A 26,744-nucleotide genomic window follows, 5' to 3' on the forward strand; every position below is an offset into this window, starting at 1 on the left:
ATCTCGAATTTACAATGGCGCGTGATTACGTCACCGGAAGTTGTTAGCGCTCAGCAGTCTGCAATTGCAGCTTGTGATCAGAGCTGTTGCGCTCTATCTTTTATCGTCATTATTCTCATTCAGAGTTTGCTTAGTGTACAATTCACCGAGGGCACGGGCAAAGAATAAGAATCTAGGAGGGCCCAGGGAAGCACTTTAAAACGGTACGTGTGAGCTACGATAGTTAACAGGCTGCAAAAGTGCATCGCATGCCTCAGTTTCAGGCTGTTTCTCATCATGGTGTGCGTGTGTGTGTGTGTGTGTGTGTGTGTGTGCGTGTGTGTGTGTGTGTGTGTGTGTGCGTGTGTGTGTGTGTGTGTGCGCGCGCGCGCGCGACCCGGTAAGGGTACTGGAGCCCCCCTTACACCCTGTCCACCACCCTTTCCAGCTACTCCCTTCAGGCGACCGTGACCAAACAGCTTCTTCCCTGTCGCCATTAACTCCCTAAACAGTAACTCAAATTTATAGTGGCTCTTTGCATTTTTGCACACCCCTGTGGAACCAGCTCTCTACATACTTGAACAATTGTCGTTGACCAATATCCCACAGCATCAGACACTTTAAAGTGCTGAAGGACTTTCTGGATAATTGCATACCCAATCACATTTGTTATGTTGCTATACAGTATTTTTATGATATACATGAGCTCTTGATTTTTGTATTATGTTGACAAGGACATACAAAACAGTACAATACATCCTGATTTATTTTGTGCTTTCACAACAGATGCAGTTGTAAAAAAATGAATTTTACAGAACATTTTAGATGTCACAGACATGTTATTGGCCATTTCGATGCCCGATTTTTTTCAATAAAATATTTAGTCTTAATGTCACGATTTCATAAGGATGTTTTGAAGCTTGAAAATGGTTAGAGATAAAGGCGTAAGCTAAATGTTGTTTGGTTCAATTTTGCTACTTTGGCCCTTAAGACACCACGCAACAGTTTCAAATTGCAAAGGAAGTGCATCATATTTCTCCGAAAAGGAAAAAGGATTGATCAAACACATTTTGTATCCATCCAGCCATCGCAATATAATATAAATAATATAAATAATATAACAAATTGCTAATGCTGACTAGAATCATGTTTCCGAACCGTTTTCACAGCTACATTTTGTTCATCCTCGGTGTGAAAATATCAGATGAGGATAAACTTTGAGGGGATGTCAGATAAACTAAATTGCTGAATGTGCTACTAACTGTCATTTGTGAAGAACAAAAGATCTTGTGATCTCTGGCAAAGAAAAACACTTACCAGTCCAATAAGAAACAAAAGAGGACACCTATGTATTTGTTTTCGGCTGCTTGCAGCATGGCTCTCCTTCGAGAGCTGTGTCAGTTATCTGTTCCTTGTCCCTGAGGCAAGCGTTTCTTGACATGTAGCTCCAAGGGGGCATGTAGCGCTTTCTCAGTTGCTTTGCTTCCTGTGTGTTACACATCGGTCACTTCTATTTTGACAGCAGAGAGATTCCCTTAATGCGCGTCAATGTTGAACATGGATTGATTTTGGATGTGTTAGCTTACGACTTGAAACACAATCCATCATTTTGACGTCATAGTTTTTTTTTTTTTGTTCCTGTCATTCTAGCACAAACCAGACACTTTCAATGAGTGTATATATTTGTGTACACCTACGATCTGTTTTTCCCCAGGGTTTCCAGAGCTGAAGGTGGTCGCAAGGGTGGACGAGCAAGGCTCGCTGTACCATGGCACATTTCCAGATTGTGTGGTGCTGCTGATGGACAACGTGTAGATGCTGTTGGTGTAGCCATCGCAATTGCAGTTGTCCTTCTCTCTGCCGCCGTTTCCCGAGGCCCACACAAAAATGGAGCCCAGTCCACTGCGTCCCTGAGGTTGAGAAAAAAAATGAACACATAATTCCAAATGACTGCACAACAGTAATTATGAGCGATAGAGAGACAGCAGATTATGTGCCACTGCTCAAGTGCCTTGTTAATCAGTGTACATGTTGTCTTTCAGAAACAGAGTTGGACATCCGCAGCTCTTATCTTCTCGTTAAGAAACGTGTTAAAACACAAGATCAAACGGAAAAGAAAAAAATTATTACCAAATATAATCAAGTTGAATAGTTAGAGGCCAGATAAATGCCAAAACAATAGCTGCCAAGAGGCTGTTTTGTTCCAGTCCCCTAAAGTACAAAGAGTATTTCATCCGTTCAATCTCATTAAGTGTGCACTTTACAAGCAGTCAAAAAGTCGGGAGGTGATTCATATCTTATAATAAGAATATGACTGAAGTAACAAATTATGTACTTTGTCAGTTCAAAAAGTGCATTATTTCAAGACGCACCAGGAATTTGATTTTGTATGGTATATCCAGAGACTTATTACTGGAATGCCCGAGCTGTCTAAGTAGCATTTGCAGTCTGAGCTGCGACAGCTAAATCTTGATTGTTGCCTTCATAACTGGTTGCTTTTTATTTTCCGAAATCCATTTTTAAAATGTCCCACTCAAAAGGCACAGAGTGGTGTTGCCCTTTCACACATTGATTGGCCTGCTTGGCCATGATGGAGTTATTAAAATTATTAAAAGAGAGTAAAAGGGGGCCATCTGCTGTCCGCACAACTTTGACATCACCTTTGTGAATTAGTTTTTTTTTGTGTGTATTTCCCTTCTTTTTAACCAATTGTAGCTACTCATCTCTAACACAATGGCAATTTACCAGAAAAGTCAAATTCACACGGAGTTCTAAAGATCTGAACTAGCATAGAATTGCTGCCCAGCTGTTCATACGATTAACGCGGCACACTGACCCTGGGCTACGATGTATTCCACTGAGCAGATTCAAATTGTTTCTGACTCTCGACAGGATGCAAATGTAACATGAAAACTGTTCATGTTTTAGTCATCCATTGACTGACAACAACATTATGACCATAATCTAAAAGGATTCATATTCAACACAAGACCTGTAAAAAGTCAAACTTTACAAAGATAACCAATGCTCAGTTGTGCTGGATACTAGCAGAGAGCTTTTCATTTGACAAAAAAAAAATAGTTTCCAGTCATAATGGTTACTATAGGTGGTTCGGATAATGGACGGATGGATGCATGGATGGATGGACGGGGTATACTTTCCAGTGGTGCTGAAAGTCACTGCATCATACTGAGAACCATTCCCAATATTTTGACATTCCAGTCGAAATTAATTAAATTTATTGCCTTTTCAATGAAATGAAATCTACGACAAAAAAACATGTAATAACTCCATCACATTCAAGAAAGAGATACAATGTTTGGCCCGAGTTCAGACATCCAATATGGAATATTATTGTTGGGAAAATGAGTTGATGACATGTGTCCTGCACGCAGAAAAACCCTTGAGCAGCTGGACAACTGTGAAACACATTATTGCCTCGGTTTATGATAAAAGAAAGTGAAATACAGTCTGGTTGAAAATGACCAGTACAGTATTAGTGCAGTGCAGCCAAATAAAATCCAAACGGTATGATTTCAGAGGGCTGAAGTGGATAATGGTAGCACTGACAAGTGTTTGAGTGAAATGTAACTGCGCGCTGAAAGATGGGTGTCAAACATATGGTTCGCGGGCTGGAACCGGCCCCCAAAGAGGTTTGATCACTGGCTCATTTAAAAGTGAAAAAAATGCATAAAGGATACGGAATGAATATTTTTAATAAGGTGGAATTCATGGAGTATCTGCTATGGGACACACTCTTTTGATCAGAGTAGAAGAGAACAGCAGTAACAGCAGCACACACCCGACACCCAACACAGCAGACGCTATCAAGGACATGTGAATACTTTATTCTGTACACATTTAATAGCACTCTTCTTAGTTTGGAAGGTGTAGGCAGGGATTAAATTTAGAGTTTATATGCACAAGTGGTTTAAATGGTTTAAAAATTCCTTTTTCAATACCAATTATTTGTTCAAATTTTGTGCCTTTGTACAATCAGTGGGATCAGTTGCAATGCATATACGTGAATGATAAAAGTAAATTGCGCATTTGTCTCAGGACATTTTATGTGGATATTATGTATATAATACAATATTATATTATGTCTTTTGTACAGTGTAGCTGCTATCTTGTCTTAGCTCGGTGTGTTTAATGCACAGCATGTTTGCACTGAGGATGGAGAAGAAGAAATTTCATCTATGCTGCATGTCATACATAAAGCATATTTGACAATAAAGATGACCTTGACCTTGAAATCTAAGGTGCTTCATGAAATGTTTTGTAAGATATGCTCATTCAATTCCAACATTTTTGTAATGTTCTTGTGCTTCTTTAGACCAAAACAAAGGAAAACCATATTATTTTGGTTATTTATAGCAGAGTATGGTATAATTTTAATGGTCCGGTCCATTTGACATCTACTGAGGCCATTTGTGGCCCACAATGTGACATGAGTTTGACACCCGTGCCCTAAAAAAAAAAAAAGTGGAAAAAATACAATGCAGTCTGTGGACATTTTGGAATATTATACACGACACAAAGTAGAGCGGAAGCAGAAACCTGGACACTCTGGGTTTGATTTACTAAATGCAAAGTGAATACAGGCACAAACTTGATTGCCAACGCAGACACATATGGAGGCTGATCTTCTAACCGGGAGCAGCCAGGATTGTGAGTGCCAAATGAACAGTATTGATGCGTTCTGGGAGGAGTGTATTCAAATACACGAGTTTAGCGCGCTCATTGTAATTGATCAAACCTGAGACAAATTGCAATGGGTGATTATGCCTCTTTAAATACTGTGTCTGAAAGGCAGGAACAACCCAACACATCACAGAGTGCCAGCAGAGCGTAAAGAAAAATGAACAGCAGCGGGGATAGCTTTTCTGCTCGGGGATACATATATTCAGTTCCAAAAATAAACAATGTCATGACATATTGTCTATTCAGCAATGCAATCTTGGAGCTCCTGAATGATCTCAGCGCAGACTCTGAGCCAGTCTCAGTCGGGAGTCAAGCCACACCCCCAATGACAAAACGGCTTTCAACTTCTATTCCATTTGCTTCAGTTTTTTAAAATGCAATGTTATGCAGGATTAATGGATAAACGCAATTCACACATGGTTAAAACAAACAAAAAATGTCTTTGATACTGCTGCTAGCTGCCCCAAAATTATCGGCTCGATAGCTTTCTTTTCTGAAACGAAATTATATTTGCCTCCCCCAACTCCAATTCCATCGCGACAAACTTAATTCTGCACTTGCTGTGCTCTCCCTATTGTATATTTCCCAAGTAAAATACTGAGATCTGTATGGACTTATGAATGAACAGCCATTTGCAATAACAACTCCAATGCTTCATGTTATCATTTTTGTTTAATTTTCCAGGAGATCTATATTTCTAGATTTAGTGCATTTTGATGAGACAAGAAAAAACCCCGGGCACAAAAGTTTACAGCCCCCTGGTGACAAGCAATTCGAACCAAGAAATAAAACTTCAAAAATAATACAGGTAAGACCTCTGTGAAAAACATTGTTGATGAATGAAACCTTAAATCGTAGCCTCGTCGGACCAGGCTTTAATGTCAGCTTCAGTTGATTGCATGCTTCTAGCTCATGCTGACCTTACTGCCGCACAAGACCAAGCAAGCCTGCACCATTCATCTTTCATTCATTCATCTTCCGCGCCGCTTGATCCTCACTAGGGTCGCGGGGGGTGCTGGAGCCTATCCCAGCTGTCTTCGGGCAGTAGGCGGGGGACACCCTGAATCAGTTGCCAGCCAATCGCAGGGCACACAGAAACGAACAACCATTCGCACTCACACTCACAACTAGGGACAATTTAGAGTGTTCAATCAGCCTGCCACGCATGTTTTTGGAATGTGGGAGGAAACCGGAGCACCCGGAGAAAACCCACGCAGGCCCGGGGAGAACATGCAAACTCCACACAGGGAGGCCGGAGCTGGAATTGAACCCGGTACCTCTGCACTGTGAAGCCGACGTGCTAACCACTGGACTACCGGGCCGCCCTAAGCCTGCACCAGTCGCCTCCTATAATAAATGCTTGTTACATACTAGGCAGCTGAAACGTTGTGTATTCTTCGCAATTGTCCTGTGTTGCCTTTACAAAGGGGAATACGTTACGCACAAAACATGTCAAGCGCCAGCTAATTTGCAGTCTTCAAATTCCACCAAAGAATGTGCTGATGAATACAATAACAAAGTTGCAATGCAATGAATAAATGCCACAGGAATAAATAAAAACAGCGAAGCAAACACGTATATGTGTGTGCGGGCGTGTGGTGTGCGTGCGTATTCCTTTCAAACTGTGTTTGCTCTTGTCAAAACCGATGAGCTTGTGTGTTTTGCGACACGATCCTTTCTTTCTCTGTACTTGAGCCGACCGGGGTTGTTTAGCTTATTTATATACCAATTGAATGACTGAAGTGCTTGAATCCATCTGTTGTTCTGCATCGATGACTGCTGCTCATAGCTCATAGCATGCACCCTTCAGCTCATACAAAATAGGAAAAAAATATAGATGAGGCCGAGACAACACGTACCACCTCCCACCCTAGCCTTCAAGGACTAGTCAAAGGATGACTGACAACTTCTACTGTTCGTTTGCAAAGCTACAGCAGGCAGTGCAGTTCGGGCCAATTCATGAAATTCATGAATTCAATTTGGTTGTATTTGCCCAGTCAAAAATTGGAGAAAGAACAAAAACAACACTTCTGCACCATTTTTGGCACCCTCTTGTTGAAGAACTAAGAACGTGGCTATATTATGCACAGAATGGAAATTCATTTTTCAAGGGGCCCTGTGACAAAACGGTTGTTGAGGGCAACACCGTGCTAACTGCAATCGTGTTGAATTTGAAGTCTTTCTCGGAAGCGGTGAATTAGTAAGGACTCAAAGATGGTTTAGGTACGGTATACGATGAAGTAGACCTGTATTTACCTTTATTCATGACCACTTTTTAGAACACAGTTACAAAGCGCTTCACCGACACTTGCAAAGCAAAACTGAGCGAAAGGTTAATATAGTGGATATGTAGACTAAACAAAGATGAAAATGTGACACCAAGAGAGTTCAACTAGAATGAAATGAACAAGAACAGAACAACAGAAACAAGAAGCGAGGTCGATGGAAAGGCTTCACAACACAAATGAATTTGGGAAGTAATTAACAGGATCTGGGAGTTTATTCATAATTTTAGTGGAAGACAGTGGCGGGATGCATGAACAGGCACAATGGGAGCACCAGCTGGTTCTTGTTAGAAGTCTGGCTTCTATATTTTGGATTAGCTATCAGCGTTTTACACAAGACTGACTGAGGCATCAGTCCAACCGGGAGGACAAAAATGTGTGGATCAATTGTTTGAGAACCAAAGGGGGAAAAAGAGGTTGTGTTATACTGTAATTGGAAAACAAACAAAATAATAAACAGTCACACGGAAATTACATATACAGCCTTATATACAGATAAAAATATCATTTGCAAAAATCATGCCCACAGAGTGCATCCTTGATGCAAGAATTTTATATCCCCTGTTGTTCCATTCACGATGCAGGAAATGAGGATTTGCCAACATGAGTCCCGCTGTTATCGCTGCAAGTTGCTCTTTATTTCATGTATTTATTTTTTAATAGTTGGTACAGGTGTCGCAAAAGGCCCTATATATCGTGACAAAGTTGTTAAGTTGATGTCACTTGAGACACAGTAGCCATTGCTTGTTTGTGCTACCCACACACTTCAGAATACAATAGCGCATTCACAACTAACATCCTGGTGCAAAAATAATAAATAAATAAATCAATAAAAGCACAACATATTTTGCATTTTACTTTAACTTCATAAAAAACTTTGCGAGGGCTGGTCAGAGAGCCTAGACAAGGTGGGATATGTTTGAATAGGATTATTTCCTGTGTAGTTAATTGCACTGTTCTCTTTTTGTAGCAAGTGAAGTGAAATTGAATGCCCCGCTTAGATCCAACTTTCAGGGGCATTGTCAATGGACAGACGAAGACCAACAATACGTCAGCTAATGCCAGAGTCCTCCCTTTTGCGCGACACGATAAAAACAACGGGAAGAACTTGTTACTGCTACTTGTTGTTTTGGCATCTTTAAAATATACGAAAAAGATCTACGACACAAGTCCAAGATTACAGTCTCACTGACCTTGGTGATTCCCTGTTGGAAAGCCTCCTTGGCCAGCTTAGCAGGGCCGTCCAGCGATTTGCCGTCATCTTCTGGACCCCAGCTGGCACTGTATATGTGAATGTACTGGGGCTTGAGACCAAGAGAGTGGGCCTCCACCACATCGGTCACCTCCCCATCCAGCATACGAACTCCTGTTAAATGCACACACAGACAAGCTCATTAGGTCAGCGATCAGGGATGTGGGAGATGCAGGCAAGAGAACAGCAGCAAAGAATTACAGCCTTAGAAAGTTCAAAAGGGGGAAAATAAACAAGGGATGACAAGCAGTGAAATCTTCCCGGTGGAAATACCAACCCACGTTACTGTCTGCAACAATAGGAACAAACATTGTGGGATGGAAACAAAAAGGGTTTTAATGAGCACATAAATGTGCTCACACATCTGACGGACACCCAACTGCAAAATAAGATGAGAGTTCAGAGAGCCTGCAACAGAATGGCGTGTCCACGGGGTAGACCCCAAATGACACCTTTAATCACACCTAAATACACCACTGCCTGGGCATTTGATGTGAGCTGCCTCAGATCCGTCCAGTGAACATTAATAGCAGTCGAGAGGTGTGAAATGAACCACCTTCAAATGAAGTCCATTACTGGGACTGGACCTGCTGCACCAAGGCAAGACAGACATCCACATTAAGACTTCAATAATTGATTCCAGACACCATGCTGAGTTTCTCCAGCGGGGCTGCAAACGGATAAGTAGTCTCGCCGCAGGAGGAGATGCGGAATGCAAACGTTTGAATGCCAGGTAGCAAATAGTGCCACACAGAAATGTTTTTTTACTTGGTCATTGTTATGCGCAGACTGTGTGACAGCAGTCATCGTAAATACTGTTGTTACAATTCTCGTTTACTTCCTGCAACTCCGTGGCACAAATACTGCTGCGTGTCAGGGGGTCGGTTATAGCACTAGCAAAAGGAGAAGACGTGCAGGAAGCAAACGTTAATTGAGGCGACGAAGGTCAGCGGCGGTGTTTAAATGCTTATCACTAATCATTGCTTAGCAAGGATACCACCATCAAAGTGTCCCCTATTATTATTATTATTGTGCTCACCAACATGGAGAAGCAACACACAGCAGGTCGTTAGCAAGCTCGAAGGACATGAACAATCTGTTTCTCCATCAGCAGACAAATGGTAATGAAGACTAAGAAGGCGAACGCTGAGGAACATCTGGAATGGGGCTGATTCAAGTTCCTCGGGGGCCTGCATGCAGCGTCAGGATGGCTTCGATTGTCATGCAAATTAACAGATCATCTGATGCCAACATTTACAACAAATCTTCTTTAATCCATGACAGGAATTTTCTCAGAAACATCGAATAAAATGAATAAACCTTTGTGAATACATGTATAAAGTCAAGCGCCCCAAAAGTCCAATTTGGCCAAAACCTTCTGGAAAAATATGCCTCCAAGGTCAAAACATCACAACTTTTTCCCCCCCAATAGCCTCTCATTACAATATAATAAGAATATGACCTGCCCTCGCAAAGTTTTTATGAAGTCAAAGTAAAATGCAGGCCGCCCGGTAGTCCAGTGGTTAGCATGTCGGCTTCACAGTGCAGAGGTACCGGGTTCGATTCCAGCTCCGGCCTGCCTGTGTGGAGTTTGCATGTTCTCCCCGGGCCTGTGTGGGTTTTCTCCGGGTGCTCCGGTTTCCTCCCACATTCCAAAAACGTGTGGCAGGCTGATTGAACACTCTAAATTGTCCCTGGGTGTGAGTGTGAGTGCGGATGGTTGTTCGTTTCTGTGTGCCCTGCGATTGGCTGGCAACCGATTCAGGGTGTCCCCCGCCTACTGCCCGAAGACAGCTGGGATAGGCTCCAGCACGCCCCGCGACCCTAGTGAGGATCAAGTGGCTCGGAAGATAAATGAATGAATGAAGTAAAATGCAAAATAACTGTGCTTTTATTTATTTATTTTAAACCAGGATTTTAGTTGTGAATGCGCTATTGTATTCTGAAGTGTGTGGGCAGCACAAACGAGCAATGGCTACTGTGTCTCAACTGACATCAACTTAACACCTTTGTCACGATATATAGGGCCTTTTGCGACACCTGTACCAGCTATTAAAAAATAAATAAATAAAATAAAGAGCAACTTGCAGCGATAACAGTGGGACTCATGTTGGCCAATATTCATTTCCTGCATCGTGAATGGAACAGAGGATATCAGATTATGAAATAAGAATAAGACAACCTGGCAGACCGGGGTGGTAGTCCCTCTTTTTAAAAAGGGGGACCGGAGGGTGTGTTCCAACTACAGAGGGATCACACTCCTCAGCCTCCCTGGTAAGGTCTATTCAGGGGTGCTGGAGAGGAGGGTCCGTCAGGAAGTCGAGCCTCAGATTGAGGAGGAGCAGTGTGGTTTTCGTCCCGGCCGTGGAACAGTGGACCAGCTCTACACCCTTAGCAGGGTCCTCGAGGGTATGTGGGAATTCGCCCAACCAGTCTACATGTGTTTTGTGGACTTGGAGAAGGCGTTTGACCGTGTCCCTCGGGGAGTTCTGTGGGGGGTGCTTCGAGGGTATGGGGTACCGAACCCCCTGATACGGGCTGTTCGGTCACTATACCACCGATGTCAGAGTTTGGTCCGCATTGCCGGCAGTAAGTCGGAATCGTTTCCAGTGGGGGTAGGACTCCGCCAAGGCTGCCCTTTGTCGCCGATTCTGTTAATAACTTTTATGGACGGAATTTCTAGGCGCAGCCGAAGCGTTGAGGGGGTCCGTTTTGGGGGCCTCAGTATTGCATCCCTGCTTTTTGCGGATGATGTGGTGCTGTTGGCTCCTTCAAACGGGGCTCTCCAACTCTCACTGGAGCGTTTCGCAGCCGAGTGTGAAGCGGTTGGGATGAAAATCAGCACCTCCAAATCTGAAACCATGGTCCTCAGTCGGAAAAGGGTGGAGTGCCCCCTCCGGGTCGGGGAGGAGATCTTGCCCCAAGTGGAGGAATTCAAGTATCTTGGGGTCTTGTTCACGAGTGGGGGCAAGGGGGAGCGGGAGATCGACAGGCGGATCGGTGCAGCGTCTGCTGTGATGCGGACGTTGTATCGGTCTGTCGTGGTGAAGAAGGAGCTGAGCCAAAGGGCGAAGCTCTCAATTTACCGGTCGATCTACGTCCCAACCCTCATCTATGGTCACGAGCTGTGGGTCGTGACCGAAAGAACGAGATCCCGGATACAAGCGGCCGAAATGAGTTTTCTCCGCAGGGTGTCCGGGCTCTCCCTTAGAGATAAGGTGAGAAGCTCGGTCATCCGGGAGGGGCTCAGAGTCGAGCCGCTTCTCCTCCACATCGAGAGGAGCCAGATGAGGTGGCTTGGGCATCTGATTCGGATACCTCCTGAGCGCCTCCCTGGTGAGGTGTTCCGGGCATGTCCCACCGGGAGGAGACCCCAGGGAAGACCCAGGACACGCTGGAGAGACTATGTCACCCAGCTGGCCTGGGAACGTCTCGGGATCCCCCGGGGAGAGCTGGAGGAAGTAGCTAGGGAGAGGGAAGTCTGGGCTTCCCTGCTAAAGCTGTTGCCCCCGCGACCCGGCCCCGGATAAGCGGTAGATGATGGATGGATGGATGGATGGATGAATAAGACAACCTTTATTCTTGCTGCTGGAGGCTGTAAATTTCCCCAGTGTGGGACGAATAAAGGATATCTTATCTTATCTTATTCATCTCACAATGGAGAAACTCCTAATTTACATCAGCAAAGTTATGAAAGGAAGAAAGTAGAAGAACAACAAGGATAGGAGCTGCTGTGAAGGCAGCCACTCTCGCGGGACCATCTTGAAGTCAAAATAAAAACAAAAATAATACAACACAACACATAAGACTCAGACAGTCATTAAATTTTAACTACTTTTCTGCAGACTCTTTGTGCATTCATTCCTTAAAAAATGTTTTTTGAAGTACTACCCATTCTATTGAACTGATTTTGGTGAGAGGCAGGACACACCCTCAATTGGTTTTCATTTAATTACAAGGCAGACTGTACGTAGACCAACAAGCATTCACACTTCCAGGTGTATTTCGACCTTGGGGCAATTTAGACTCTATTTACCAAATTAGCATGCTTTTGGAACGTGAGATGCAACTGGAGTACGAAACGGTTAAACCAATGCCCGTACAGTTAATCAAGCATTTACGATGGGGATAATTTGAGGCTGGAGCAATTCATTCATACATAATTTTGCTGTAGAACAAATTGCTTCAAATTTATAAGGAGTCAACTAGCATGATGAAGCAGATTAAATTTCACTCGGGAGGTTTGCCTGATGAAATTCTGCAGGATACTGTTTACAGAATATCTTTAATATCTACTGAGATATAAAGTGTGTTTTGGAACTCAATCGTGTTTAATAAAGCACTTTAAAAACACCCGCAGCTGCAACAAAGTGCTGTAGATAAACTAAAGTGGAATATACGTAGGCAAGACATTTGAACCAAACATAATTTAGAAACAATAAAACAACAAGGTTAAAATCTATGAAAACAAATAAGGCACTAAAAAACAATGGCTGTCTCTCATGCTGTGTTGTGAGCCAACAATTAAAAATGGGTGGTCAGTAGTGATGGGAATTCCGGCTCCTTTTAGAGAGCCGGCTCTTTTGGATCGGCTCCCTAAAAAGAGCCGGCTCTTTTGGCTCCCAAATGGCTCCTCAGTTTTTTTTTGTTGCTTAAATTAATTTAATACCAAAAATAACATAATATTATGTGTAAAATGAAGTACTAATGCAAAAAATAGACATTATATCAAATATTTATTATTTATATGGCTTTATTTATATTCTTCTGAACATACGCAACATTGAGTGCTACAAAAAAAAAACAAAGTACAAAGACCCATCTCAAAACAAGGTCGTCAAAAGGTTCCAATCTCTGAATGTGTTTATTTATAAGCTTTTAACTATTTACAGTAAAACAACATAAGTAAGCTTTGAATACCAAACAACAAATTATAAATTAAAATTTGTAAAACAAAAAGGAAAAAAAGCAGCATCCAGGTAAAGGATGCTTGTCTTTAGCGAAGATTGGCATGAAGAAAAACCAAGTGCCTCAGCTTTGAGGGGTTGATCCTCTTTCTCCTCTCTGTTAATATTTGCCCTGTTTTGGAGAAGATTCTCTCTGAGGGGACAGATGTTGCGACAACACACAGCCAACACAAAATGGATGAAAATCCCATGCAATCATTTTACCCAGTTCCTCATCAATTGTGTTCTGTTTTGCTGGTTTTATAGTTTTTTGCATAAAGTGGCTCATAGAGCTCTGGGTTGTACATCTAGGCAGTTGCGACATTGCAGTAGCAGCAACAGTTGCAGACACACTAGCACCTTCATTAATAGCTGGTTCCCTTGCTTGTCTTTTCTCTTCAAATTGTACTCATGGGTGGATATTTCTGATGTGCCTGTGCAGGTTATTTGTGGAGCCTGATCTATGGGATATTTTAACCTTGCACAGTCTACACGCTGCCTTTGAACTACCAATTAAATTGAAATGAGTCCATATTTCACTGCGTTTCCTATCCATTTTCTCACCTTTCTACTGTCCACCGTGTTGTTTTTTTTCACTAACTAGCTCTCTCGTCTCCTCGTCTGTCTTGTTCGCGTGCTGCTCAGTGTGCTGCTGTGCGCGTCTCTTCTCTAACCCCTCCCCCTTCTCTAAACTGCAGTGTGTGTGTGTGTGTGTGTGTGTGTGTGTGCGTGCGTGCGTGCGTGTGTAACCCTCCCCTTCCGGCTCCCCATGAGGTGGGAGCCGGCTCCCATCGTTCACTTCAAAGAGCCGGCTCCCGGAGCCGGCTCGTTCGCGAACGACACATCACTAGTGGTCAGGCTGGTTTTAAACCAGACAGCATTATCCTGATTGAGGCCTTTTCAGCCACCGTCATCTGGCTTTCAAAAAGCGACGAGACAAAAAAAAAAAAAAAAGCTACTCCATAAAATCACTAAGTTCAATTCAGTGTTCAATATGTATACAATAATTTTACAAGAATATAACATCCGTCCATCCATTTTCCGATACATTTTATCATCACAAGGGTCGCGGGGGGTGCTGCAGGCTATCCCAGCCGTCTTCAGGCAGTAGGCGGGGGACACCCTGAACCGGTTGATAGCTAATCGCAGGGCACACAGAAACGAACAACCAACCACGCTCACACTCACACCCAGGGATAATTTAGAGTGTTCAATCAGCCTGCCATGTGTGTTTTTGGAATGCGGGAGGAAACCGGAGGACCCGGAGAAAACCCACGCAGGCCCGGGGACAACATGCATACTGCACACAGGGAGGTTGGAGCTGGAATTGAACCCAGTGCCTCTGCAGTGAGGTCGACCACTGGACCACCAGGCCGCCTAAATAATATATCTACTTAATTGAACAAAAAAAGGACATTTGGGCATTGGGGGGCAGGGGGAGCGGGTTGGAGGGTCATTTAAAGTCCACACATCATCTCAGTATCGTCAAAGTCTTGTATACTCATCATATTATTCATTGGAGTTTTTATTTTGATCATACTTTACCATACCTGAAAGAGAACTAGATAAATGACAGATGAGAGAAATTCCCAATTACGATGATGCACTTACCTCCAATTTTAGCATTGTAGGCCACACCAACCCCGCACACACCATTGTTAGCTGCAGCTGCAACCTCTCCTGCGCATCGAGTTCCATGTCTTTGAAGAGAGCAGATTCGGAAGGACCATGAAAGAAAAACATTTGGACCATTGAATACTGAGCATAAGAGTCTGTTAGTCCTGAATTGAAGAAAAACATTTTCCTGTTTTCCGCACTGTTGTGAAGCCCAAAAGACCTGAAATTCATCGAATGAATATTTTATTTGAGCATCACAACAGTAGATGCAACATCCAGCTGACAACATTCTTCAGATATCAAAGCATTTGCAATTAGAAGTGTACCATATTGAGCAAATTCATGCATTAAAACCTTTATGAACATCATTAAAAGCACAGGTTTGGGATTCTGACAGTGGACACATAAGACCTTTCTGGCCCTGACTGTTCACCACTGACATATACAAACTGATCAATGCATTCTCTATAAATGTGGGTGTTGAGCTTTACAGGACACAGCGTCAATGATGAAAAATACACCAACATATTACAAATGTACTGTATCTTCCTCGATCTGTTAAATACATGCAATACTAGTTGCTGATCACGTTTGTCAGATATAACGGGGACGGACTGCCAGTTACGATGCTCAACACAGTAATAACACCTTAGCATCTGTTGTATAAACTTGCAAACTTTGCCTTCTTTTTACACAGGTGAACTCCTTTTAAAATATATTCCCTCCCCCATATCATACATGGATGGAGATGAGCAGCTATCTCGGGGATGTCCTGTCTTCACAGCATTAAAGCCAAGGTGATTACAGCCGCACGGTTGCAGAGTGTGAAAAAAAAAACTGCTTTTTGATTCGAAGTAAATTTACAGGGTCGGAGCAACTCCTTCAGTTCTTATTTACTCCTGATACAGTTTTGGATTTACTCAAGGTTTGTGCATGAAAAAATGGAAACATGAAAAGATGTGGAAGCCAATCTACTAAGCAGACAAGCACAGGATTGTGCCTGCTAAATGGGCGTGATAACTGCACAGTTGATTTTGCGCTTTCTGAGAGGAGTACATACACACGGATGAATTCAGCACACCCAATGTAATTCATCAAAACCAAGAGTTTGTTTTATGTCTTTAACTCATTCAGTCCCAGCCAATTCTGGACCAAGTCTTAACAGATGTTTAAAAACGTCTTTGGGAGTGAATGAGTTAAATACCGTCTCTGAAAGACAGGTGCACATGACACCTCTGTGCATAAACATCATGAGGCGAGGCAGGCAAAATAAGAAGTGATGGGAAGAATGGATCTTTGACCCTTATTCAACATTTTTTAAATGCCAGGAACAAAAATGATCGCAAGAGATTGCCCATTCATCAATGCAATGATGGTGCTTCTGAGTGATCTAATGACTGACTTGGAGCCAGTAACGATTCGGAGTAGGGATATTCCGACCCTTTCATGCACAAATAATAATAACCTACATGAGGATATTTTATTAGTCTTTAGCCATGAAAACAAAATAATGGCAGTGGATGGCAACACACATAAGGGTCAATTGTCGTGCTTGATGCACAACAAAGATTAATTAATATGAGAAGAAAAAACGTGAATAGCTCTTCACTCTAGGAACCACGGTCGCTGAAAGGGTTAAGCTGCTGTCACCGATCCCGTTCTCTTAGGAGAATCTAGATTGTTCCATTAACCTTCGGTGCAAGTTGTTGGAATGTGGAGGAAAACCGGAGTACCCGGAGAAAACCCATGTCATTACTTATCAGGTTTTTTTCCCCTCCTTTCAAAAAAAAAAAAAAAAACATAATTTTAAGTTGTGTGTAGAATTGTGATATTCATGTCAATTCCCCGACATCATTGGTGATACGTCATGCATTACTGTTAAAAAAACAAAAATAATTGAATGTAGAAACAGTAACATCCCTAATACTTCTTGTATTACATTGAGACTTAATAGAAATATGTGAGAAATATTTTGGAGAAGTTTGTCACTCCCTTAACAGAGCAATTAGATACATAGGGTAATCGATCAGCCTTAAAAGGCTTTGATCCAGTTCACCGATCACACCCTTTTTCACACAAATATCGATGATTTTCAGCCATCGATCAGAACATCCCTCGTTTGGAGTCAAACCATATCATCGATAAAAATACTCCTTTCAGATTCAGAAAACTTTATTTATCCCAGGACTTTTACATTTGGATTTCCTTGTGTCTGCATCATTTCAACACACTATGAAAATTGATGCTGACCTATCCCAGAACTCTTTTCTGGCATGCTGTCCCGAGTGCAAAACGGATGAAGTGACACTTCCTATTAATATGCACTCAGTACTCAGAGCGAGTTTAATCAAACAAAACATGGCTTTTATGATGTTGCCGTCTTCCTTCAAATTATCGGAGCCAAGATTTTGTTTTTTGTTTTTTGTTTTTTTGCCTCTTCCACTAACATCCAATTCCATGACTATAAACTTCATTTTGCGCTTGAGGTGCTCTCCCTAATGTTCCATGCCGAAACGCATCAGAAACCCAATCGAAAAACCTTTAAAATACGGCGGTCTCTGTCACTCTGACACTTGTTGCCAACAATGCACACAATCTCTTGAGTGAGTAAACAGGCAATTTAGGGCCCACTATTTGGATACCTTAACAAATTAGGCTCAGAAAGTATTGACAACACAACAACATAAAAAGCATAAGACAGAAAAAAACAAGTCATCTTCCTCATAAATCATTCATCACGTTTATTAGACTGCAGGCAGTCAATAACTACACTGTATATTGTGTGCAAAAGTGACCATAAAACAGACAAATGAATGTTCTGTCAGGGCTTATTATTCATGCCCATTCAGATTTGTCTTCCTTCCACAAGCATAATGGCACAGCATATTGGAGGGTGTTATACATCACTTGCGCAATTAAATGCTACAATTGCCGTCTAGAGGTTTTACTGCCAGTTGGCTTGTCTCATAATGTATTCATGCAATGTTAATAGCGACTTGACCGTTCCTTCATTAACTATATACTGAACGTAATCAAGGGCCAAATTGGGACTCATAATGCAGGGAGGCATTTCTTTTCAACAGAAAGTTGCAGCTTCAAACATCATATCTGGCCGTGATACATTAATAAATTCATGTTTCTGCTTAATATGATGTTAGTTTTAAATCAGAATCAGAATCAGAATCAGAATCAGAATCATCTTCATTGGCCAAGTATGTAGAACACACAAGGAATTTGTCTCCGGTATAACACGCTGCACTAGTATCATCGTAAACAACAAAATCATTGAACCATTTTAGAGTATACTAGTAGTTTTGTAGTACCATTTTGTGGTGCAAGAAGAGTGACTATGTCAGTGACTGTTTAAGGAGTTAATGGCTAGAGGGAAGAAGCTGTTTAAGTGTCTACTTGATTTGGTGCGCATGGATCTGTAGCGTCTGCCTGAGGGGAGTGGCTGAAAAAGGTGGTGGGCAAGGTGCGGGGGATCCAGGAGGATTTTCCGAGCCCTTGTCTTGATTCTTGCAGTGTGCAAGTCCTCAAGAGTGGGTAGGGCGGTGACAACGATTTTTTCTGCCATCCTAACTGTCCGTTGAAGTCGGATTTTGTCCTTTTTTGTGGCGGCCCCAAACCAAACCGTGATGGAAGAACACAGGATTGATTCGATGACTGCCGTGTAGAACTGTCGTAGCACCTCCTGTGGCAGGCCATGCTTCCTCAGCAGCCTCAGGAAGTACATCCGCTGCCGGGCCCTTTTCAGGATGGAGATGGTGTTGACTTCCCACTTCATGTCCTGAGACTGTGATTCCCAGGAACTTGAAGGTCTCGACGGTTGACACAGGGCAGTTGGATAGTGTGAGGGGCAACTGAGGAGAAGAATGTTTCCTGAAGTCCACGATCATCTCTACAGTCTTGAGCGTGTTCAGCCCGAGGTTGTGTCGGCCGCACCAGAGCTCCAGCTGCTCCACTTGTTGGCGGTACGCAGACTCGTCGCCGTAATTGATGAGACCGATTACCGTGGTGTCGTCTGCGAACTTTATGAGTTTGACAGCTGGATCTGTTGAGGTGCAATCGTTTGTGTAGAGAGAGAAGAGCAGTGGCGAGAGGACACATCCCTGTGGGGCTCCAGTGCTGGTGGTGCGTATTGATGATGTTGTTGCTCCCAGTCTCACCTGTTGTGTCCGTCCCGTCAGGAAGCTGAGGATCCACTGGCAGATCGTTGGGGACACACCGAGGTGTAGTAGTTTGGGTGTGAGGAGTTCCGGGATGATGGTGTTGAACGCAGAGCTGAAATCCACAAACAGAATCCTTGCGTAGGTCCCTGTGCTGTCGAGGTGCTTGAGGATGTAGTGCAGACCTATGTTGACTGCGTCTTCCACAGACCTGTTTGCCCGGTAGGCAAACTGGAGAGGGTCCAGCAGGGGTCCAGTGACGTTCTTTAGGTGGTTCAGCACAAGGCGTTCAAAGGACTTCATGACCACAGACGTCAGGGCGACAGGCCTATAGTCGTTCAGTTCCGATGTTGCCGATTTCTTGGGAACTGCGATGATGGTAGACTGTTTGAAGCAGGATGGGACCTCACACAGCTCCAGGGATCTGTTGAACATTTGTGTGAAGACCAGAGCCAGCTGTTTGACTAGTTTTGACTTGTTTTGTGAATAGTAAAATGCAAGGAGAAAAGACATTTGCTTTTCAGGATTGGCGCTGGGTCACGTAATCTTTTAGCCAATGGGGTGAAACAGTATAAAAATCTCATAGCCACATTTGAGGGTAGTTAGCCACGACATCACACGGCGCCGCTATCTTGTTACCTGTGAAAATACCAGTGAAAATGTGCAAAGTGAACAGGCGACTGATCTCCATTTTCCATTTGTTGTTAGTTTTCAAAATATCGAGATCAGAGGAGACCGCACCATGACGTGATGTCAAATGAAATTGTCTCACTTCTCAGACTATTTATTTATTTAGTGCATACTTAATTAGCAATTGAACATGATTTTGTGATGGCGTTGTGTTGACACCGGTGGCTACAGTTTTGTGACGGTGATGTAAATTGGCCACAACAAGGACTGAAGACAGTAGCCACGCCACCACACGCTGCCGGGGAATAAGTTCAAAATATAAGCGAACCCAGGCATTGACATCTCTGTATTCTTTGGTATGCTAAGGTTTATTTTGAAGTGTGCCTTTTCAGCGCGTTACCGTCACACATAGTCCTCCCGAGAAAATTAAGAAACTCAATAATGAAATAATTATTGTGTACTTCTATGTGTTTTGTAGGAATAACAGAAGACTAATTAGTCATTGGAATTAATATAGATATGTTTTTTTCTGTGGATCAAGTACTCCATTTTATGAGGATGACATGCACACGTGGTTACAGGACCATTTTCAAACAGATGCACAATTTCATTTTGACAGGACTTGATGTTAACTGAGAATTGCTTTTCCCAAAAGCAAAACAATGTTTTTTCTTTCAGTCCATTGCAGGTCTGTATTTATTGAAATTTTTGTACAGGAAAGCCAATTAGTTCCAGTGGGTGAAGCTCTGGTTATATCATTTGCTGTGTATGCAGAGCGTTCAAGTGCTAGTTTAAATTTGGTGGATCAGCACAGTCACATGTATGCCCATTTGTGTTGGATTTTGACTCTTGAGTAGGATGCATGAAAGCATGACCAAATGTCGCTGGCAGCTTAGCCATGCTTGGCTTAATTGTAGGGATCTGTCTCTTGGCATTTTGGCTTTTGTTTCAAGTCTGTTTCGATGGGGAGTCTATTCAATGGTGTGACCCACTGCGTTGCTGTTTTCTGCTCATTTGCATCTTAAAACAGATCCATCCAAAGGATTAGATTGGGGGTCAGGATATTGTCACACCAACCACAAAATTGCTTTCTCTAGCATGCTAAACAAAAGATAATCCTTTTAAAAAAAAATCCAGGTCTGAATTGTGTGAGGTTTGATACAACTGCACACATAAATTCAACGTTTTCTCTTCTGATAAAGAATGGCAGGGGTGTCAAACTCATTTTTGTCACAGGCCAGATTTTAGTTACAGTTTCCGATGGAGGGCCGTTATGACTGAAATAAGTCAAGAATAATGGTTTATTCATCTATTGTTTGGGGGGTGGTAACAAGAACATGCTTACAGCATAATTCTTATTTATTACAAATGAGAATGTGAAATTTTGGGAGAGATTTTAGCAAGCATCATGAAAGTTGCTATGCAGAATGCTGCCCGGTCAGGTCCTTAAAAAACATAATAATGGTCAAAAGCTTACAGCTTACAACCAAAATAGCCACGTTTGATTCCCTCAGCGGCAGTTATCCAAGCGACTGATGGTTGCCTCAGATTGAACTGTGACAGATGTTCTACTCTCTGAATCAGTCAACTTTATCACTCGGGTAGCACTGAGGTCGGAGACAAAATATATCATTTTGATGGGGCTTGCACTTAAAAATGAGTAATGCATGATATTGACACCCATGAATGGGATGTTTGTCATTTTTGTGCAGCATAACGATAAAGAAAATCTCACTGAGCACAGCACAGTATTACCTCACATTCTTCCATTCATAAAATATCTTTTCAAGTGAGAAATGCTGCAATGACTGACTACAGGTGATTAGTAGTGCATTGTACACCTGAGTTTGTCTGACATCCACCACAGCCCATCATTATTCTCTCCTAGGCTAAAAACATTGAAGAAACCACATGCAGTCGTTTCACACTTGATGAGGATAAGTTCTGCAATCTGCTGCTTCAGGTTGACTACATGCAGTACAATCAACATCACACTGACATTACGGAGACAAAAGGGGTTGGGTGAGGTGGGGAACATGATTATGATTGAGAGCATCGAGTTCACCAGCTGGGACAAACCACAACCAGCTTTCAGCCTGTCTCCATTCCAAGAATATCCGTCGAAACTCCCGACTCATGAAGCACAGAGCCTGACATGTTAATTAGAAAACAGGAAAACAACCTTTGTGTCCATGTGTTTTAATCAAACTGGCAGCCTGAAAAACCTCCTGAAAAACGCACCCACCTCCTTACTGTGAATTAGCTCATCAAATCCGATTGCAAGGGTTGTTGTTTACTCGCACGTGTTTAGTGTTGCTCTCAATCACTGCAGACTTTTTTTTTTTAACAGATCTTCCAAACATCATAGCTGCTCACGATGGTCAACACCTTGCTTTTAATTTAATGGTCAAACTTAAGAGTACTTTAAGTACATAGAGAGCATGTGAGTGAAAATGTCAGCCCCCTGATTTAATGTATGTGTATCATCTCAAGGTGATGGTCTGGCTCCATCGGGGAGCTGAATCAGAGGCTGTGAGTAATCCCCTCCACGGTGATGCTTAGTTCTGTCAGCCGGACAGTATGATATTAAGGTACTTTCTCACCGAGAAAAATGGCTTGGCTCTCTGCATGACTGCTCAACCTCACGGTGTTGACAAGAAACAAGATCACTTCTCAAAAGTGTAGGTGCTTTCATGAGAAAAGAAAAAAAACCCCAAATCATATTTAAAAGGTCCTAAACAACAACACGACATAAACACGATTATGTTCTGATTCGCAAATTATGATATTACAGTCAATGACTTCAAGTCTTGCAGAAAAATGCAAAATATTAGCCCATCCTGATCCAATAGATCTCAGTGATGTAAAATCGAATTGCTACATGGATGACAAAATCTGGTGTGGATGAATTTGACTGGGCCGCACAGAGTCCTAACCTCAACCTGATAGAACACTTTTGGAATTGTTTTGAGAGGAGAGTGAGAACCAGACCTTCTCGTCCAACATCAGTATGACCTCACATTTACACCAAAGCAGAGCAGAATTACATTACAAGAAAGTGCGATTAAGATTTAGGTTTTATTCTTTGCAGGTGCTTCATGCACAACATTGAAGCATAGCAAACATTTATGAATGCAATAATCAAAGGATTGATTCAAATCAGTGCCAAAACAGCTGCGAGGGGCCTTGATGTTGCAGAAGCTTTGAATTGTGTGGAAGTGAGGAAAGTTTATAATTTCTAGACTTAGGAGTGTAAACCAAGCAGGACTTTCAAACTTCATTGTGATCAGACGGACATTTTCAAGCTAATTTGTACTCTTTATTAGCACTTGTGAAATGCACATGTTCACTTTTTTCATTTAGGGGAGGGTTTAAACCAATGCCTGGGCAATTTGGGGAATTCACGGCATTCCTTACCTGTTTTCATTACGCTGAGTGTATCTTGGTTGGGGGTCCGCGTCTCCGTCATTGACATCATAGCTGGCCTCGGGGTCCTACGAGACAAAGAACAAAGGTTATAACGCTCAGGATGTTTTTTGAGGTATCTTAATAATGAAAGGTTCTCTTCACTAACATAATTGTTGATAAGATCCGGGTGGTCTTTTTCAATGCCGTCATCCAGGATAGTCACCACAATACCTTTTCCAGTGTAGCCCTGAGCCCAAGCTACTCTGGTATTTAAGTCTTGATGAGTCAGAGTGGACTGGAGAAGACAATAAGATGTTAATTTTCAACATTACAAGATGTGAGAATCGAAATCTTTTTGGCTGGATTTACACCAATATCTAATTTTGTGCCAACACAAGATTTTTGACAGGCTGATTCACATTTTACATGTGACCCATTGTGGTGGGGCAAATAATCAATTCTTAAAGTTGTGTGAAAAAATGTTTGCTCTGTTCCTGATTTCACAAGACAACACGGGTAAACACAAAGTGCAGTTTTTAAAAAGAAGGTTTTGATTAATAAGGAAGAAAAAAAAAGTCCAAACCTACAGGGCCTTGTGTGAAAAAGTGATTACCTTCCAAACCAAATAACTGATTGAGGTACCCTTAGCATTATGTTTAACCTAAATAAAAACAGTGATTTGCAAATCATCATTGAATATACCTACTGTATATTCAATTGAATCCACGACAAAGACAAGATTTCATGGTTCAAACTGATCAACTTTATTGTTTTTAGCAAATAATGAGTCTTTCATAACACCGTGAAGAAATGTCGGCCCATTCTTCCTTGCAGAATTGCTTTAACACTGGATGCTTTTTTTGGACCACAGATGTCATTTTGACTTAGCCTCTTCCTCATTGTTGAGTCATTAACACTGACCTTCATAACTGAGGCAAGGGCGGCCAGAAGCTCTTTAGACATTGTCCTGGGTTCCTTTGTGACCTCATGTACAAGTAGTCACTGTGCTCTTGGGGTAATTTTGATTCCATACACTGTTCCATGCTTTTTTTCAATTTGTGGAGAATAGCTCTCACCGAGTCCTTTTCCTATATACGGATGGATAGCTTTGAATCGTTTTCTCTTTTAGTAAATCAAATCACCATTTAAAAACTGCATTTTATGTTTCCTTAGATTTATCCCTTTCTGATATTTACATTTGTTTGATTATCTTAAAGGGGGAAACTCTGGCAAGAAATTAAGAATAAAGATGAGAATTAAAATTAAGAAGGGAAACGTATTAATGGAACAATAGATGATGCATCACAATGCAGACCTCAATGATGATGACTCAATGGGTGAATATGTTAACAAATAAAATGGGGTTTGGGGCAAGGGGGCGGAGAGCAAAACTCGCCCGTTACTCAATGTGGTTCACAAACAGGACTGCAGTGTGAGTCACCGAGTGAAGCCAAGTCAAGTCAAGTTTGGTGAAAATTCAATCATTTGGGAAAGTGACAAACATGAGAAATCACATGATATGTTTCCATTCAGAAAGTGAAGACTGAAGTTTTCCCAGGCAGTGAATCATTGTGCAGGTTACAATGATTTAAAAGAAAATAACAACAACAACAAAACTTCAATCTAATAAAGATCATCCAGCATCAAGAAGTACTTGAATGCAGACTCTTTTAATGAGCTCTCAACATTTTACGATTTCAAACGTCATTTAAAGATTCACTCGTTCACTGGACTTAAGCAAGCAAAACATTGTTTTTTTCTTTTTCATTTTCTACTACTTGGTGTACAACCTGCACTGGTTGCCAGTCAATAATACTGAAGAGTTAAAACAAAGGCTTTAATCATGAAAATAATGTTTTAATAATAACAATGAGAATAATAATCATAAAAAACATTTAAATTTGGCAGTGCCTTTCAAGACCATCAAGGACACTGTACATAAATCAAACAGATGAAATCGAGGAAAAAAAAAAAACACTGGGTAATGAAGCTATGTTTTGAATTTGGATTTAAATGTACCGGTAATGAGAGAGTCTGAATTGAGCAGATCAGGTGGCAGAGAGTTGCAGCAAAGTTCCAGCAAAGCCCAAAAATTCCAAACAACTGCTATTATTGGCAAAAGGAGTGAAGATACCACACTGTGTCTATTTTGGATGTCATTTCCAATCAAGGGGGAATAAAGAAAGCTAGTTAAGCCCCCAAAAACTTTCCTAAATAGAGAAAGTAAAGTAAACAGTGGGAGGATGCGTTTGGAAGAGTCCGGCTGTCATAAGATCTGCGCCTGTGCTCTCGTCTGAGAAATCTCAGTGGTGCGTCAGGCTACAAACGACGGTTCAAACCAAATACGGTGCCTATCAAATTTCTTCGCAAGGAGCCTAAACACCCATCTGCAACGAGTGAAAAGCGCAATTAAAAAAAAGTGGTCCGAGTGTTCTACCCATTCAAGTAGTAATGACTGAGATGCTGATTAGAGATAGAAAGCATTACACGTGGGTAGACTTCACACATATGAGATATCATTACACACCAGGTACCACTGCTTGGGGAAATCGGGGTCTGTTGGTGCCTCAAAGACATCCCTCCGCTTCCTCTTTTTCACCACTTGCTGCTCTGCCCACAGAACCTGAGGTGTGCAAAAACACACAAGCACAGACACCCATCATTTTGACGTTATTGGACTCGAATGTCAGAAGTTATTGCGATCGCCATCAAACTTGAGCTGGGGATAAACACGAGCCCCAGCTGTGTGCAATTGGCCTGACTTAAAAGTAGCGGGAGCTAAATTGCATGTAAACTCTGAAAGATTGCTCACACCCTTGGTGGGCGTATTTCGCATGACTTAAGATTGCGATCAGGCATGAAATTTTGTCTGACCGAATGCAACAGGTGTAAAAATGGCTGCAAACCCAAACGGTGGATATGAGAGACAAGAGATAGGAGTTGAAATTTTTCATGCAACCCACATCTGCAAAACGTTGTTTCCCCCCCACCACCCCACCCTGTCATGGTAAGTTCCAGTACAGTATAGAAAAAGCTTCAGACAAGCAGCGAGTTCTTCTGAGATGACTGAACCATTTGTATAAAGTCTTGGCCAATTATCGGCAGGGAGGATGACAGTCTGCTTCACGGCTTTGCACGCAAAAAAAATCCAGACGGTATATTTAAAAGAGGGTTTTGAATTTAAGGTGAATTTGGGAGAGCACCGCAAGATGCAAAACGAAGATAGAAGAAACGGGATGGAAAATGTTGGTGAAAGAGGCAAAGGTATTTTGCTGAGTTCCAGAAGAGAAATCAATCACGCTCATATTTTGGGGATACCAGTAACCAAACAGAAGTCAAGGGGTTTGTTGGATTGAACTCACCATGAATGCGAGACAATTGGATCCTCAAGGATGTGTAAATGTTCAATGCCATTTAGATTCTGATGGGGAAAACTATTTTTCTTCACAAGGTTTCTTCACATTCATGGGTTAATTTTCTACTTTCTGATTATACACTTGGGACAATATGCTGCATGTCAGCATGCCAGAGCAGAGTAAGAGACACAAAGAAGCACATAAAAGACAGAGAAGAGATGCACTAAACCAGCTCAAAGTTGAGCATTTTTAATCCTCCAAAAATGTGTCTGTTGCCTTCTACAAGGCTTTGCTGGAACCGGTTCAAGACAAGTTGATATGACGACAGTGAACACGGTAAATGATTTATCTGTTATTGTTTGGATGAGTGATCCGATTTCTTTTGGGTCATTCTAATT

General features: G+C 42.1%; 1 protein-coding gene across 3 annotated transcripts in view; it reads right to left on the bottom strand.

Annotated features, from left to right (window-relative positions):
- furinb (furin (paired basic amino acid cleaving enzyme) b) overlaps nt 1-26,744 on the bottom strand; it is a 73,374-nt gene that overhangs the window by 13,261 nt on the left and 33,369 nt on the right. For all 3 annotated transcript variants that reach the window (XM_052060058.1, XM_052060060.1, XM_052060061.1), the window contains exons 4-9: nt 25,518-25,613; nt 23,157-23,285; nt 23,000-23,076; nt 14,778-14,866; nt 8,162-8,334; nt 1,677-1,889 (exon numbers count right to left, since the gene is read on the bottom strand). In XM_052060058.1, coding sequence (XP_051916018.1) covers nt 1,677-1,889; nt 8,162-8,334; nt 14,778-14,866; nt 23,000-23,076; nt 23,157-23,285; nt 25,518-25,613 — 777 coding nt within the window. The remainder of the gene's footprint in view (nt 1-1,676; nt 1,890-8,161; nt 8,335-14,777; nt 14,867-22,999; nt 23,077-23,156; nt 23,286-25,517; nt 25,614-26,744) is intronic.

Source organism: Hippocampus zosterae, chromosome 3 (genome assembly GCF_025434085.1).
Source record: "Hippocampus zosterae strain Florida chromosome 3, ASM2543408v3, whole genome shotgun sequence".
NCBI lineage: Eukaryota > Metazoa > Chordata > Actinopteri > Syngnathiformes > Syngnathidae > Hippocampus > Hippocampus zosterae.